Source organism: Natator depressus, chromosome 8, assembly GCF_965152275.1.
Source record: "Natator depressus isolate rNatDep1 chromosome 8, rNatDep2.hap1, whole genome shotgun sequence".
Lineage (NCBI taxonomy): Eukaryota > Metazoa > Chordata > Testudines > Cheloniidae > Natator > Natator depressus.
The window spans coordinates 40,451,774-40,466,448 of NC_134241.1; the positions used below are offsets into that span (position 1 = coordinate 40,451,774).

The 14,675-nt window shown below is 50.2% G+C and overlaps 1 protein-coding gene across 1 annotated transcript in view; it reads left to right on the plus strand.

The window, feature by feature from the left end:
• LOC141992681 (P-selectin-like) overlaps window positions 1-14,675 on the plus strand; it is a 103,076-nt gene that overhangs the window by 48,802 nt on the left and 39,599 nt on the right. The window contains exon 2 of the mRNA XM_074962014.1: window positions 9,731-9,821. Within this exon, the coding sequence (XP_074818115.1) occupies window positions 9,731-9,821 (91 nt within the window). The remainder of the gene's footprint in view (window positions 1-9,730; window positions 9,822-14,675) is intronic.

Here is a 14,675-nt window from a genome sequence, read left to right on the forward strand (position 1 = left end):
AGATTGGTCCCAAGATTAATTACCCTCACTGTTAAAAATGTACACCTTATTTCCAAGTCTGAATTTGTCTAGCTTCAGCTGGCAGCCATTGGATCATGTTCTACCTTCCTCTGCTAGTCTGCAGAGCCCATTATTAAATATTTGTTCCCCAGGTAGTTATAGACTGTGATCAAGTCACCTCTTAACCTTTTTGTTCAGCTAAACAGATTGAGCTCCTGGAGTCTCTCCTTATGAGGCAGGTTTTCCAATCATTGGATCATTCTGGTAGTTCTGAACCCTCTCCAATTTATCAGCATCCTTCTGGGCACCAGAACTGGACACAGGATTCCAGCAGCGGTTGCACCAGGGCCAAATACAGAGGTAAAATCACCTATTGAGAAGGTGCCTCCGGTAGCCCTCAGAACATCAGTGCTGATCGCTCCTCAGCGTGCAGTTCTGGAATGGACAGGCGCATTGCTGAAGCCAGAAGCCTAAGGATACTACGGTTCCAGCACCAGCCATGGCTCAGCTGTCTCGCTGCACTCCCTACCTTTTGCTCTCAGGGAAGTGGTAGCCAGTCCTGGAAGGCAGACTGTCACACTGATTGTCCTGTTAAGGACTGCACCTTCAAGGGCTGAGCTTCCCAGTCTGGGTGGAGCCATGTGCAGCTCTTGTTCTTAGGCACAGACAGTTGGAACCGGACACAGAATAGAGCAGAGCTCTTGCAAAGTCCTTAAGCACTGAGTGATCACCAAAAATCTGATGGCCTCTGTGAAGGTGGAACCCCTTTTGGAAAGCTGCTCTTGGACAGGACACCAATGAGATAAGTCCCTCCCTTCACTGGACAAAGGGATGCAGGCCTGGTACATGGTCAAGCAGCACCTTCAGGGCTCCTCTCCCGCTCTGGTTCCCAGGGTAGCCCTTACTCCAGAAGCCCTCTCAGCAGGAACATCCAGAACAGGACTCAATAGACAAGCTCCCTCCAAAACCCATTCACTGCTCGTCTGTCCAAGGACACGGGGTTAGACTGATCCGCTTCCTGACCCCCGGGGTCATTGCTACTTTGGACAGATGGATAATGGCAGCTGTGGGCCAAACCATTCCTGAAATTCCCTCACAAAGATTTCTACCTTCCCTGTCCACAACCAGCATCTTCCAGATGGCCTATTCCTTGCCTAAACCAAACAGCCTGGGCCTAGGACTATTGCTGGGGATGTTGTAGACACAGGTTTGAATTGTTGCTCTGGATCTGGATCAGGGCCAGGGCCCAGGGCCTGGGCTAGTGGCTATTCTGGGATGAGTAGCTGAGGCTGTTCACTTTGCATAAAATGCTTGAATAGTCACTGGGTAAAGGGAGCAATAATGACTCTACAGCCCATTGCTTAGGGCACTCACCTGGGATGCGGAAGACCCCACTTCTATACCTTATTCCAGAGTTGCAATTTGAACCTGGGTCTCTGATATCACAGAGCAGTAGTCCTAAACAGTGGGCTAAAGGTTACAAGGGAGGCGCCGCCTCCTCTGCCAGTCTGTGACTCTAGCTCTTCAAAAATGCTCAAAAATTAAATGATTTGGGTCAAAATGGAGTTTTTTGATTTGCCAAAAATTCTGAAAAATTTTGGATTCGTTCTACCGAAACTTCCCTGCCCCCCTCCCAAAACGGCTGCCAAACTGAAAAGTCAGTTATTCACCCAGCTCCACCTATGACATCGGACAGGCGGCACTTAAAGGCAAGTCTCCTCTATGCTGCCTACTGACAGCATTGTTAGGGGGCTTATTCCTTCACCCGCTTACTTCCCTGGTCCTTCTCGCATGAACAGAGAGCAACAATACCCGAAGTCCAAAGGTGCAAACAATTCGATGTTTATTGGGGTGAACTTCCAGCAAGCATGATTTCAGTTTCCTTCCTTAGTGTCCCCCTTCCCAGCTCTGACACCACAGAGCCTTACACCTGTGTCCCTGTTCCCATCCCCCCCCCCTTAGCAAAACATGATTCCAGTTTCCCCACCCCCATTCCGTTCCCATTCCCTCCCTTAGCAAAACATGATTCCAATTCCCCACCCCCATTCCCTGTTTCCATTTCCCCCTTACTTCCTGACTGACTGCAGACTATATAGTAAAACTTGAGTTCTGCTTAGCTATACAGTGACACTTCTAGCAGCACAACTGACTTGTGCCCAGTCACTCTCTCCTTTGACTGCCCTGAGCCAGGCACTATTTACACTATTTACTATTTGCCTCATTTATTGGGGAGTCAGAGAGTCTGATGTGTGGAAACTTCTTTCAAGTATAGCCCTGACTGTGTGATCGTCAGCTTTGTTTTCTTTGACTCACAGAATCATAGAAGAATCATAGAAGATTAGGGTTGGAAGAGACCTCAGGAGGTCATCTAGTCAACGCAGGACCAACACCAACTAAATCATGCCAGCCAGGGCTTTCACAAGTTGGGCCTTAAAAACCTCGAAGGATGGAGATTCCACCACCTCCGAATCCACCACGACATCACCCTTGTTGCTCATACTTCTAAACTTAATCCAGAGATTCTCAGGTTTTTCTGCAGTTTCATACTGGAGCTCTGTCCAAATTTCCACTTCTTGTAAGCTTCCTTTTTGAGTTTAAGATCACTGAAGATTTCACTGTTAAACCAAGCTGGTTGCCTGCCATATATGCTATTCTTTCTGCACACAGAAAACTACCTGAACAACTGCCAAGTTGGCTTTGCGGTCTGCCAAACAATACTTGCATTTCTTTCCTTCTTTTAATCCCACACTCCCTATGCATTTGATGCCACCAAATTACTGGGAATTAACACAGCCTCTCAGGCCGGCCCCATTGGTGTATATTTACTCCACTAAAATGTACAATTCTACCTAAAACACTTTGCAAAGGGAAGATAACCATCTAGCACACAACTCTAGGTTTGATTTACATTGGCCAAGTGCCTCTTAGTTTTTACTGGACTGCACTGCAGGTTCCTCCTTTTGTCTGGTATTCATTATTCTGGAGCCAAGGGCAATTCTTTGGAATCAGAAATGTGTGTAGCTAAGGGTGTTCTTATTTTGCTTTTGGTTGGAAGTGGGCAGAGTAATTCCTGGCAAAAAAAAAAATCCCTCCAGGGCTATTTCACCTGGAAGCAGGACAGAACAAAAGACTCCAACAGAGTACAGAGCAATCCTAGATGAGACGGAGACAATGGGACCTAGTTTTGAAGGTTTAATGAGAGAAAAAAGAGGAAATTGGAAAACTTGAGGAAATGTATTCACTGTCCTACCATGAACCCTTCATTCTAATGGCTGTGGGAAGGGGGAGAAAAGGACACCCACATATCCCATTCCTCACAAGTACAAGACAATAGTTATCTAACCCATCCTAAAAATGAACATGCCTGTAATTAGCACAATATCAGACAATGCTTTCCATTCTGGGAGACTGCTCTGTTAAGTCAGCATCTGATTAGGCTCCAGTCTCCTAGAGTAATAACACCTGGCTGTTATTCAGTGTTTTCCACCAGATAATCTCCAGGAGCTGTGCAAAGGAGCTCAGTGTCCTTATTCCTATTTTACAGATTCAGCAGCTGAAGCACTGGGAGAGGAAGGGTCTGTTAGAGCACTTTCCCTTCACCCTTTTTCTGAGTTCTTGTCACACAGACAGAAAGCAGAAGACAAGAAGTCCGAAGTGCAGGCAATGTGATGTTTATTGGGGTTAGTTCCAAGCAAACATATCCATAGCTCTATACACCAACAGAGTCTCTTCCCCAGTGTTCAGTTCCCAGCTCTGATGCCGCAGAGCATTTACCCCATGTCCCCTTTCCCAGCTCTGACGCTGCAGAGTGTTTACCCCATGTCCCCCTTCCCAGCTCTGATGCCGCAGAGGCTTGCCTGTATCCCTGTTCCCCATTCCCTATTCCCATTTCCCATTCCCCACCTCTTCCTCATTAGCAGGCCCAAATATACCTGCAATGCATGCCCTCGGGCCCACCCCTTACTACTTATGGTCATGTTCCGTTTCGGAGGGTTGTGAGTCTAGGGTCTTTGTCCCACCTCTTTTGTATCCCATGGGAGGGGGGAGGAGTGAGGTGTGCTCTGGCCAAGGCTAGGCATTTCTTTGGCCTTTTAGTGTTTCTTATGCCTCCCCCCCCAATCCCTCCTTGCCCCTCCTAACTGGTTGCTTGACCTTGGCTTGAGAAAGGAGCCAGGCAGCCTTTCAGTGTATGTTCATATATTACACTCCCACCATGCCCCATAACACTTTAGCTCCATCATTTATCTTTTCTCATTGTACTAAAAGCCCCATCTGGTTGTGGGAAATGCAACACACAGTGTCTTTGTTCATTGTTCTTCACACATATTAGATATAAGAGTATCAAAAAGTCAAACCCAAACTTCTATCTCAGGCTGACAAACAAACCTGTATACTAACAGGGACTTGCCCAAGATCCCTCTGCAGCCTAGCCCAGGTCTCCTGAGTCCAGTCCTATGCTCTGTCCACTAGACCAGCTCAGACATATTTCATTTTGTCCGTTCAATTTAACGTATCGCAGCCAGTGTGCCAGGGATAGCTGTTGTGGGTCTGCTTAAGCATTTCTAGTCTTGCCCCACTGTGCTCTGGCTTGGTGCTTTCTCTCACTCCCACCTTCTGGGACGATGTTTTTAGCCTGTCAACAAGACAGAGGAAGCTGGGTCCCAATGCCAAAAGTGACTGAGACACTGGGAGCCTGGGTCTGCTCTGGGTCCCCATGGACATCAGTGACTAAGGTGCTAAGTCACTCAGGTGAGCCGGGCACACTCCTTCATCTGGTAGGGTTCTGGGAGAACGGGGCTGGATCACTGTGATCCTGGCATGGATGGGTGGGCCCATGATGGACTGGAAGGGGCAGCCTGTATTCTGAAGGGATTTGAGAGACTCTGTTTCTGGGGCCAAGAGGCTACTTCACCCCATCTCAAGGTGTCACTTAGTCTAGGCAGGTTCTTATACTGCACTCATCTCTGAAGCATCCATGCAGCATCCAGTTGGGAATTAAGGACTGGGACTGACATCTGTCATGTGGTGTTTGTTCTCTCATGCTCTCCATGTGGCAAAAGCATGTGGAGGGCGTGTCTTGTTTTGGTAAGGTTTTATACGTAGATAGTTACACACACTGCTCTGTGTTTCCAGTAGAGAAAGCAAGTCCAATCCAGGCTCCTGGTCCTTGCAGCGGGAATGGGGACATTTGGGATGGGTCTGAGTTTTGTGGGGAGCTCGTTCCACTGTCTGGGGCCAGCCGCCGAGTAACTTCTGTCTCTTGCACAGCTGAGCTTTACCCTGGTGACAGAGAGAGTCCACTGGGCCAGAGCAGCAGAGCTGTCACCCACGGTCTCATCCCTGGGCCCAGGCCATGGAGCGCCTTGAAGATAAGGGCTGAGTTTCCACCCAGCCTGTCCTACTGGCTGGCACTTGGGGTCCTAGCCATAGATCCTCCCACTCCCTGCCCCATTGCACGTAGAGAGGGGGAATCAGAAGTGCAGCCCCTCTTCTCCACTTGTGCCGGGATCTGCACACTCTAGATGGCTGTGCAGGGGCTGGCCTTCCCCCCCACCCCGCTCCGCTCCCACATCCCACTGTATAGAGGCCTTGGGACTAGGGACTCACAAAGGTACTTAGATGCTGTGACACTCAGGCCCCTTGGCAAAGGGGCCCTTGTTCTTTGCAAACAACTTTCATCTCAGACCTGACAAACTCACTATACTAATCATGTATTGCAGGGTATTTATCCATAAGGGGTAACATGTAAGGTATCTACAGAAAGCTCGTAACTTGTCAAGGCTCAGAATCATTGTGAGATGTGGGTAAGGTAATATTTAAGGAATAATGTAACTATATTGACAGTTTGCTTGGCCTCAGAGTAAAAGTTAGTCCCCAAGGGGGTAATGTGCCTTAGTGATGGCTGTCACCTCTCCCTGGTTAGCTGGTGATGTAATGCCAGGCTAATTTGTATAGTCTTGCTCCATCCCAAGACTTTCAATGGCAAACCCTCAGAGACAACTGCAAACAATCGAAACCACTTGGAAGTAAAAAAGAAACATTACAACAGACAAGGGATTGCCCTGCCTGGGAATAGAGACAAAAGACTTTTCAGTATAACATTGAAGGGGAGAGGCCCCCTGAATCCATTCATTGAGGAGACATCTTGCTGAATGGGGGTGTTTCATGAACGTTTGGATCCTGGTTCCTGTGACACTAGCCAATTCTGCAACAGACTGCACTTTTGCGGGGGGGGAGGGGGGAGGTATTTTGCCAGCTAGGAAAGAGAACTATTGATAAGTGTGGCCCTAGTTTGCATTTTATGGTTTGGTTTTGTATTGTAACCACTGGTTTCAACTGCTCTCTTGTTTCTAGTGGAATTCCCTCTTAAATAAACCTTCTCTTGTTTCACTACAAGTGCTGTGTGGTTTACAGGAGCAATGATTTAAGATGAAACTGGTAAAGTGGGATATGTTGTTCCTTTGGGGACAGAGGATCTGGGCTTTCTGGGAGTAGCCAGAATCAGGGGCTGGATATCACAGGGGAATGATTCAAAGGGACTGGGGGGCACCTGTGAGGCAGACAGGGCTGGCCTAACCCATAGGAGAGTGCTTGAGTGGCTGATGGGCTGGTGGGATTAGGGAGCTGACCCCAGCCACCACAGCAAGGCTCCCTCTGGCTAGAGGGTGACTCACAGTCCTGGGTACCCCAAGAATATCACAGGCACCTAAACACCAGACTTAAGCGCCTAGGTCTGGGGTTTAGGTGCCTAAGTCTCAGTTTAAGGCTTCACTGAGATCCACAAAACTCCCACTGGCCCATGTAGGCACCTAAACTCATTTGGCACCTACGTTTTCAGGGAAAAGTTCCCTCCACACCTAAGTTTGTGCCTCGAGGCATGTGCCCTGCTGCCTCCCTCTAGGCACCTGGGTACTTAGCTCCTGCCTAAACCCCAGTGCAATCTGTGAATCGGGAGAAGACAGGCCCCATCTGACTTGCATGCAGGGCCCGATCCAGTATGCACGCTCAGAGGCCACCTACTGGAGCAGGTCCCATCAGAGTCTGGCTGCCAGAGAAGGAGGTGACGGTGTCCACCATATGGCTTCTAGCCCACGGGTTAGCACACTCAGCTGGCCTGTGGGAACCCCAAGTTCAATTCCCCCATTTGCTTGCAGTGGAGAAAGGATTTGCACAGGGGTCTCCCACCTCTCAGGAGAGGTTTCCTAACCACTGGGCTAAGGGCTATTCTGATGGAGGATCCCTCAGTTTCAGCTGTTGTATTCTGGATCAATACCAAATCATTGGAGCAGGGGGACTGGGCCCTGGATTTCCCACCTCCCAGGTCAGTCCCTACCCACCAGGCTTCACAGTCACTCTCTCTCTGGCCCAATGACTCTTGAAGCTGTGACTCGATGTGGGGGGAGGAATAGGAAAGGGATGCAATGAGGTTCTGCACACGTGAAAGGAAGTGCTGCAACACACAGCCAAGCAGAGGGACGGCTTAAGTCGTCTCTGGTCCAAGGATTGAGCGAGAGGGGAGGAGAGTGGAGGCTGGCAGGTCGGCACTGGAGATGGTAGGTCTAGCACTTTCTTCTACCTGGGGACATGGTTGGCTTCACCTGTGCAGTGTTTAGGAAAGAGTGAGGCAGGCAGAGGAGCTGCTGCTCACAAGGGAGAGCTACAAGCTGGCTCCTTAGCGACAGCCCTCACCCTCTGCCCCAGACACCTCTGAGTGTGGGTACAGGGGACAGTGCCAGGAACAGAGACCCCAAATGGCCCCCAGAGCAAGACCCTGCATGGGCAACAGGGACGATGCCCTGACAGTGCCTCACAGACCTGTGCAGAAGGAAACTCCAGGTGGTGAGGAGGGCTGAGTTATCTCCTATGCTCAACTTTCCAATATTAATTGAAATGAGACCACCCAGCTTCAACCAGCAGAGCCCCACTGCCCAGCCCTGAGCTGTCAGAGGAGCCCCCCCACCCAGCTGCCCAGCCCTGAGCTGTCAGGAGAGTCCCCCCTCGCTTCCCAGCCCTGACATACCCAGAGGAGCGCCCCCTCCAGCTCTGAGTGAGCAGAGGATCCCCGGCCCCCACTGCCCAGCCCTGAGCTGCCAAGCAGAGCCCCCCACACACTCCCACCCAGCCCTGGTCTGCCAGGGGAGCCCCCAACACCCAGCCCTGAGTAGCCAGAGAGAGCCCCCCCCAGCCCTGCTGCCCGGCCCTGAGCAGCCATGGGAGCTCCCCCGCCCCTCTGAGCTGCCAGGGGAGCCCCCGCTCCATTGCCCAGCCCTAAGCTGACAAGGAGAGCCCCACCCCCACCCACCCACACCGAGCCCTGAGCTGCCAGGGGAGTCCCCACCATCCAGCACTGAATGGCCAGGGAGAGATCCTCCCCTGCACTGCCCAGCCCTGAATGGCCAGGGAGAGGCCCCCCCCCACCCCACAAGCCCAGTCCTGAGCTGATAAGGAGAGCCCCCACCCCCATTGCTGTGCAACTGGGATTTTACTCAGTCACCTGAGCTGGGCAGCTCTCTTTCCCCCAGCAAACCCATGAATATCCCCTGCACATCAGCTGGAGATCCCAACCTGGGAAGCAGAGCTAAAAGTTAAAAACTGCATGGGGGGGGCACTCTTCCCCTGCTTTTCCCTTCCCTTCCTTTCTGCCTTCCCTCTAGAACTCCTATATTAATGACTTCACTGAATGCTAGCCAATGGCTCCCTGTGCCCCCCAATTCCAGCCAGGCGGCTGGTACAGCCGGGCTTTGTGGGCATCACTGGGAAGAGCTGGTGCACAGACGGTGGAATAGCAGCAACCCCAGCATGAGGATTGGTTGGGAAAGTGGTGATGGGCTACCATAGACGGCCTCATTCAAAGCCTCCTTGCCAGCCAAAAGACAACATGGAGCCTCTCAGGCCTGGGAGGCTGCTTGGGGAGCCAGCCAGCCAACCCGGGGAAGCTGAGACCTGGATGAGAGGAGCAGCCAACACTACAACCCTTGCCACACCACCACCCTAACTTAACTGGCTCAGACCACACCCCTCCTTTCCCCCAGATCTCTGGGCAAGGCTGGGCTCAGCCCCTGTTGGTAAGATGCCAGAGGGTACATCTGCACTGTGTTTTAAATACACAGCAGTGTGTTTCACAGCCCAGGTCTACAGACTCAGGTTCGCAGAGCTCACACTATGGCCCTACACACAGCTGTGTAGACATTCGGGCTGATGCTGGATCCCATCCTCTGAAGCCCAGGGAGAGGAGGGTCATGATGGTGCAGCTTGCAGCATTTCAGGTTTAGACCCATGGGTGGTTACCATTTTTTCTAATTCTAATATAACTCTATTACACCTGAATATTGCTCTGATTGACTGAGATGCTCAGCTGGTTATCTAATTTATGGACAAAAACTGCCTCCATCCTCTGAGCTGAACTCATGACACTGACCAACAACATCTCACACTCATAGTCACGTTCTCCAGGACGTTCATTAACAACCTATTGTGGAGATGATGTTGCTAAATCAAATCACTTGCCTAAAATTCCAGCTGTTCCTTTTTCCCCTGTGGAGGCTGGCAGCTCTTGCCCTTTGAGATTTTGCATTTTATCTGCATTGTGAATATGAACTAATCAGAGATTGTGTCTGTGTCAGCCAGGTGTGTCCAACAGTATCTGTTTCAGCTCAGTGTGTCAAATATGCCTGGACCTGCCTGCTGTGAAGTACTGAGGGGTTTATGGACATGTTTTTCTGACCCCCAGGGCAGCGCTGTAGGACTCTGCTCCAGTCCAAGGGCTTGGGGATGTGACTGGAATATCGCCCGACTCCTGTGCTTTGCTGCCATTAGCTGGGGTAAGCCTTCCTGCAGCTCTCTGATGGCCTGCCGCTGACCTTGCCAGGGGAGAATTCACAGAGGTATCCCTGGGAAAGCCCTGGGAGGGAAGTGGTATTGTTGTGGCACCAACAGTCACACCTGCTCTGCACAGGGACATTTCACTGGCAGGCACATTGAAACAATTTCATTTGGGCCAGAATTCCCATCCTGAAGTGATTATTTAGGGACCTAAATCCTATTCCTCTTAATCCCTTCTTTTGGCCCCTCCTGTATCCCAGAAACCAGTAGAGTCCCTAGAAATTATCTGAGAAACGCAGCCCCCTGAGTCTGAGGGAGCCAGGCACTTCCACCCTAGTTACAGTGGAGAGGCCTTCTCGGCCTCCCAAGGCAGCTCACAGTTCCCCAGCCAGGCCAGGTGCCGATGAACTCCTCTGCAGAGGCATGGTCCAGGCCAGCTCTCTCCTCTGACTGCATTTAGAATGTCTGGACCCCATTTCCAGCACCGGCACCAGCAGCAGTGCAAGTGTTGGGGCAGACAGAGTGCAGGGGGTTGGCACCTGTCGTGAATTAGAGGGTCTGGTCCAGGGGGGTAACCCCTTTAGTGTGCCAGACTTCCAAGAACACGCCACGTGACTATTACTGCAGGCCTGGGCCTTCAGATTCCAGCACCCCTATTTCTCACTGTGGCTATCTGCAGCAAATCCAGCCGAGTTCAGACACCTGAGAGAGCTTGTCCCATTTTAGGGAGCAATGCACCCATCAGATTATTTGGCAGCCTTTTCAAAACTAGGTAGCTTTGATTAGTTACCTGGAATGCAGCATCAGTGAGTCCTCAGTCAGCATGAGACAGCCAAGCTTCAGAGTCCATATCAGGAGGAGCAATTGTTTTGCCATGCCCTGATTCTCCAGGGTCCTTCTTCACTCTCTCTGACCCTGTCTGTGTGAGTCCATCTGCTCATCGCAGCAACCTCTACAGACAGCCACTTGCCACCTCATCCATTTGTCTCCACATATAGCCTTTTCACTCTGATTCCCTGCAGAGGGTTGGAGGAAGTTAAGCATTAATGGCCCAATACATGGCTCTTCCATTATCAATTCAGGGTCTCCAATTCCTGTGTGTAGATTCCAGCCAGTTCTTGCTAAGCTGTCTGGTTCCAAGGAGAAAAACCCTTTCTGCCCAGTGGGTAACAATACAAAGTGGAGACACCCCGAGGTTTATAACAATTGTACAAAAAGTCCCCACATTTCTCATAGCACCTCTCAGAAAAACTGCTTGACACTGTGACTGTGTACAATTGTCTCCTTGCAAGTAGCCCCTCCAGTCATGCCATCTCCGGCTGGCACCCAGAACCCAGTTCAAGCAGCAGCTCCCTGGTGCACAAGATGATTGCTCCACACCTGGCCAGCTTGTGCTTGGAAAGCCCAGCTATCACATCTCCTCCAAGAACAGGTTGCTACTCGCCTCTCCTGTATGGATCCTTCCCTACCTGTTGCAGAGAGAGGAGAGCCCTCCCACTCTCAGCTCTGCTCTCAGGTACACAGGCGCAATCCGCATCAACTGAGTTGCACCCGTGAATTGGAGGCTAAACCTCAGCCCACAGCTCTCCTAGTAGCATTTCCCATGAGGAGATTAGCTGTGAAACATGGCACATGCTGTTGAAACATGGATGTGCTGTGCACATATCCGGGGCCAGTGGCATTAATTTCAATGGAGCAGTGCTGGTTTACACCAGGCACGGAGCTGTCCCAGAGTGGTATCTACAACGCAAGAAACAGGGCAAGGAAGAGAACATTGTTCTTGGGTGAGTTCCTTGGCGCAGGCTGGTCTGTGCTGGGTATCACTTTTGTCTTCTGCCTACTGCCTTGTCATCATTCAGACTGAAGAGTCTTTGATGTCTTTGATGTCTGTTCAGACCTGAGCATAGGGCCTGAGGAACTACTCTGCCTGGACCTCTGCACAAAGCTGACCCCGACCCCAGGCCATTCAGCAGATTTGAAAATGTTCTGTTCACTTTTTAAATAACTGTTCATTCTTGCACGGCCAGGCTTGAGATCAGCACCAGTGCTGTCATATCATGAGCAGGGCTAGGGGAAGCTGTGCCCCAGGGGAATCCTGCTGCATTATTTCCAGGGGCGTCAGAGGAAGATCAGAGTGTCACATTGCTGGTTGCTTATCTGAGCCCTTTGTTAGCTCCAAAATAGAGATGGGCACCCACTGCAGAATGGGGGGCCAGGTGTCCTGAGCCCCAGTGCTCCATGGAAATGGGAGTCTTGAGCTCTGGTTCACCCTATTATAGAGAAGAGAGAGGGGGAGGAGTTTGATTTTGGGGGGTTGTTTGGGCTCATCTTTACTGTAAAGCATTTGAGGTGCATCCCTCATAACATGGGTGTAATGTTCACCATGCACAACGGGAGTGACAAGCAGAGCTTGGTGGTTGGGGAGGCCTCAAACGGCATGAAGATTTTCATCAGATAAACACCAGATCCCAAACCGAATCCTCAGGACATCTTGTGTCAGCAACACTGTGCTTTAATTCTCCAGGGAGGAGTTCTCTTGTGAGATTTTGAGTCCTTCTTATTCCAACCAGGCCAGAAATACCACAAGAACAGCGCTGAGTACCATGATGCTTTGGCACTTCCACTTTCAGGACCATCACTAGCAGATGTGCAGAGGGCCTCAAGCACCACCTGAAAAGTAATAGGAGGGGACAGCTTGCCAAGCTTCCTGAACTCCCAAAGGGCTCTGGCTTTGGCTCTTGTGCAAATAAACCAATCCATCATGTCAGCACTCCCATGGATTCTTATAAAACTTTAACCACAAGTCTGGCTCTTTTTGGCTCATCTAAATGGATGCCAAAGTGCTGGTGGTTTCTGGGAAATCTTTACGCCGCATGAGGCAATGTTAAAAGTGGAGCTAGTTGGGAAGTTTCCATCAAAATGTTTTGTTAAAGGAAAATGCAGATTCACTAAAATCAAAATTTTCTACAGGAAAATTTTGATTTTGCTGAATTTTTTTGATTTTCCATTGGGGAAAAATCTAAATCAAATCTTTTGTTTCAGGTCAATTCAACCCATATCAAAATATTTCAGTTTGTTGAACTGAACTGTAACATTTCTTTTCAAAAAAAGAAAAGGAGTACTTGTGGCACCTTAGAGACTAACAAATTTATATGAGCATAAGCTTTCGTGAGCTACAGCTCACATGTAAGTCAGTTTGCTATTAACCTGCATCTATCTTTGGTGACACACTGTCTCATGGGAGTTGTAGTTTGGGTGTTTCATGTGCCCATTTTATCCAAAAGTCCAGGCTCCTTGGCCAGACTATATCCCCCATGATCCACTGTTGTCTTCCCTCTGATGGGACACATGGCTGCAGTTGTATCCTGGGAGATACAGACTAGCCAGGGATCCTGAGGCAGAACTGCAGAGAAGAGAGGCTGTCTCTCCTAGGCTCTCAATGACCATCCTCTGAGCTCAGGCAGCGCGGAGCAGGAAGCTGCCTTATTTGAAGGCAGAGGGGCAAGAGCCAGACCTGCAGTGAGTGGGGATGGCAGGGGGTGTAGACTGGGAAAAGGAGTCCAGGGGGAAGACTGGGACTGGAGGTTTGCATCAGAGAGAAAAAAACTGGGATTGGGAATTGAAGAGAGGAGAGACTGGAACTGGCTAGGCAAGGAGACTGGGACTGGGATCCAGGGGAGACTGGGATTGCCTCTTCCCCAGAGCAAGTCACTTAAACTAAACGTTTCCCAGGTGGCCACTGAATGTGTGTTCCTCACTTTCTTGGTGCTCAAATTGAGACCCTATGGTCTGATTTGCAGAAGTGCTGAGCACTCACTGCTGTAACTGAAGTCAATGGGAACAGTGGTCTGAACATAGAAAGTGCTTTATAATGCTAAATACTCCAGAAAATCAGGTCCTAGGGGTCTCAAATGTAGAGCCCTGCATGGATACACAATTTATATCTGCAGATGTGGATATCTGTCCGTTTAAAGCGAATAGCCACAGATTTGCAGGACTCTAGTCACAACGAGTGAGACCAGCAGGGCCATAGCCAATGACTGGGCAAGGAACCGCAGCAACGAAAGAAGCAGCATGTTGGACTGCCACTCGCAGGAGCCAGGACCCGGCCCTGGCAGCTCCTCCGGCATGGCTGTACCTCCTCCAGCCCCCCCCTCCCCCACTGGGGCAGGCACTAGGCTCACTGGCAGCTGTCTCTGGTCACACTAGTGTGTGCAAGCAGCATCTCCTGACCCGGAACATGTGAGCCTGTCTCACTCGTTGTCACTAGAGCCCTGCAAGTCTGCGGATATCTGATTTATATCCATGGATATCCGTATCTGTGGATATAAATTGTGTATCTGCGCAGGGCTCTACTCAAATGGGACACCCAAAATTACTTTCTGCCTTGATCTCTCTAGTCCAGCTCCTCAAAGATATTTAGGCGCCTAACGTGCCACAAAATCAATGGCAGTTAGGTGCGTAAATTCCTTTGAGAACCAGTGCCTATATGCCTTTGTTCCCATCTGTGAAATGGGAATAATACCACCGTGTCATCTCCCAGGACTGTTGTGAGTATAAACTCATTGATGTTTGTGAAGCACTCAGATACTGCAATGATGAGTGCTATAGAAAAGCCTTTGGGGAAATGAATAAATCTGTCTTCAGAGCAGAGTTTGTACAGTAAATAAGGCTGGGGCGGCGGGGCAGCCACACATTGACCAGCGAGGAGAAAACAAACTATGGAATAGCTGCTCATTCAGTGAGCACCATCCATCCTCTGCATGGAGTGAGGCAGAGGACCTATGGAAAAATAGTATGTTATCATGCCATTAAAGACTATACCATCGTGTATACGCACAAGGGGGCTGAAC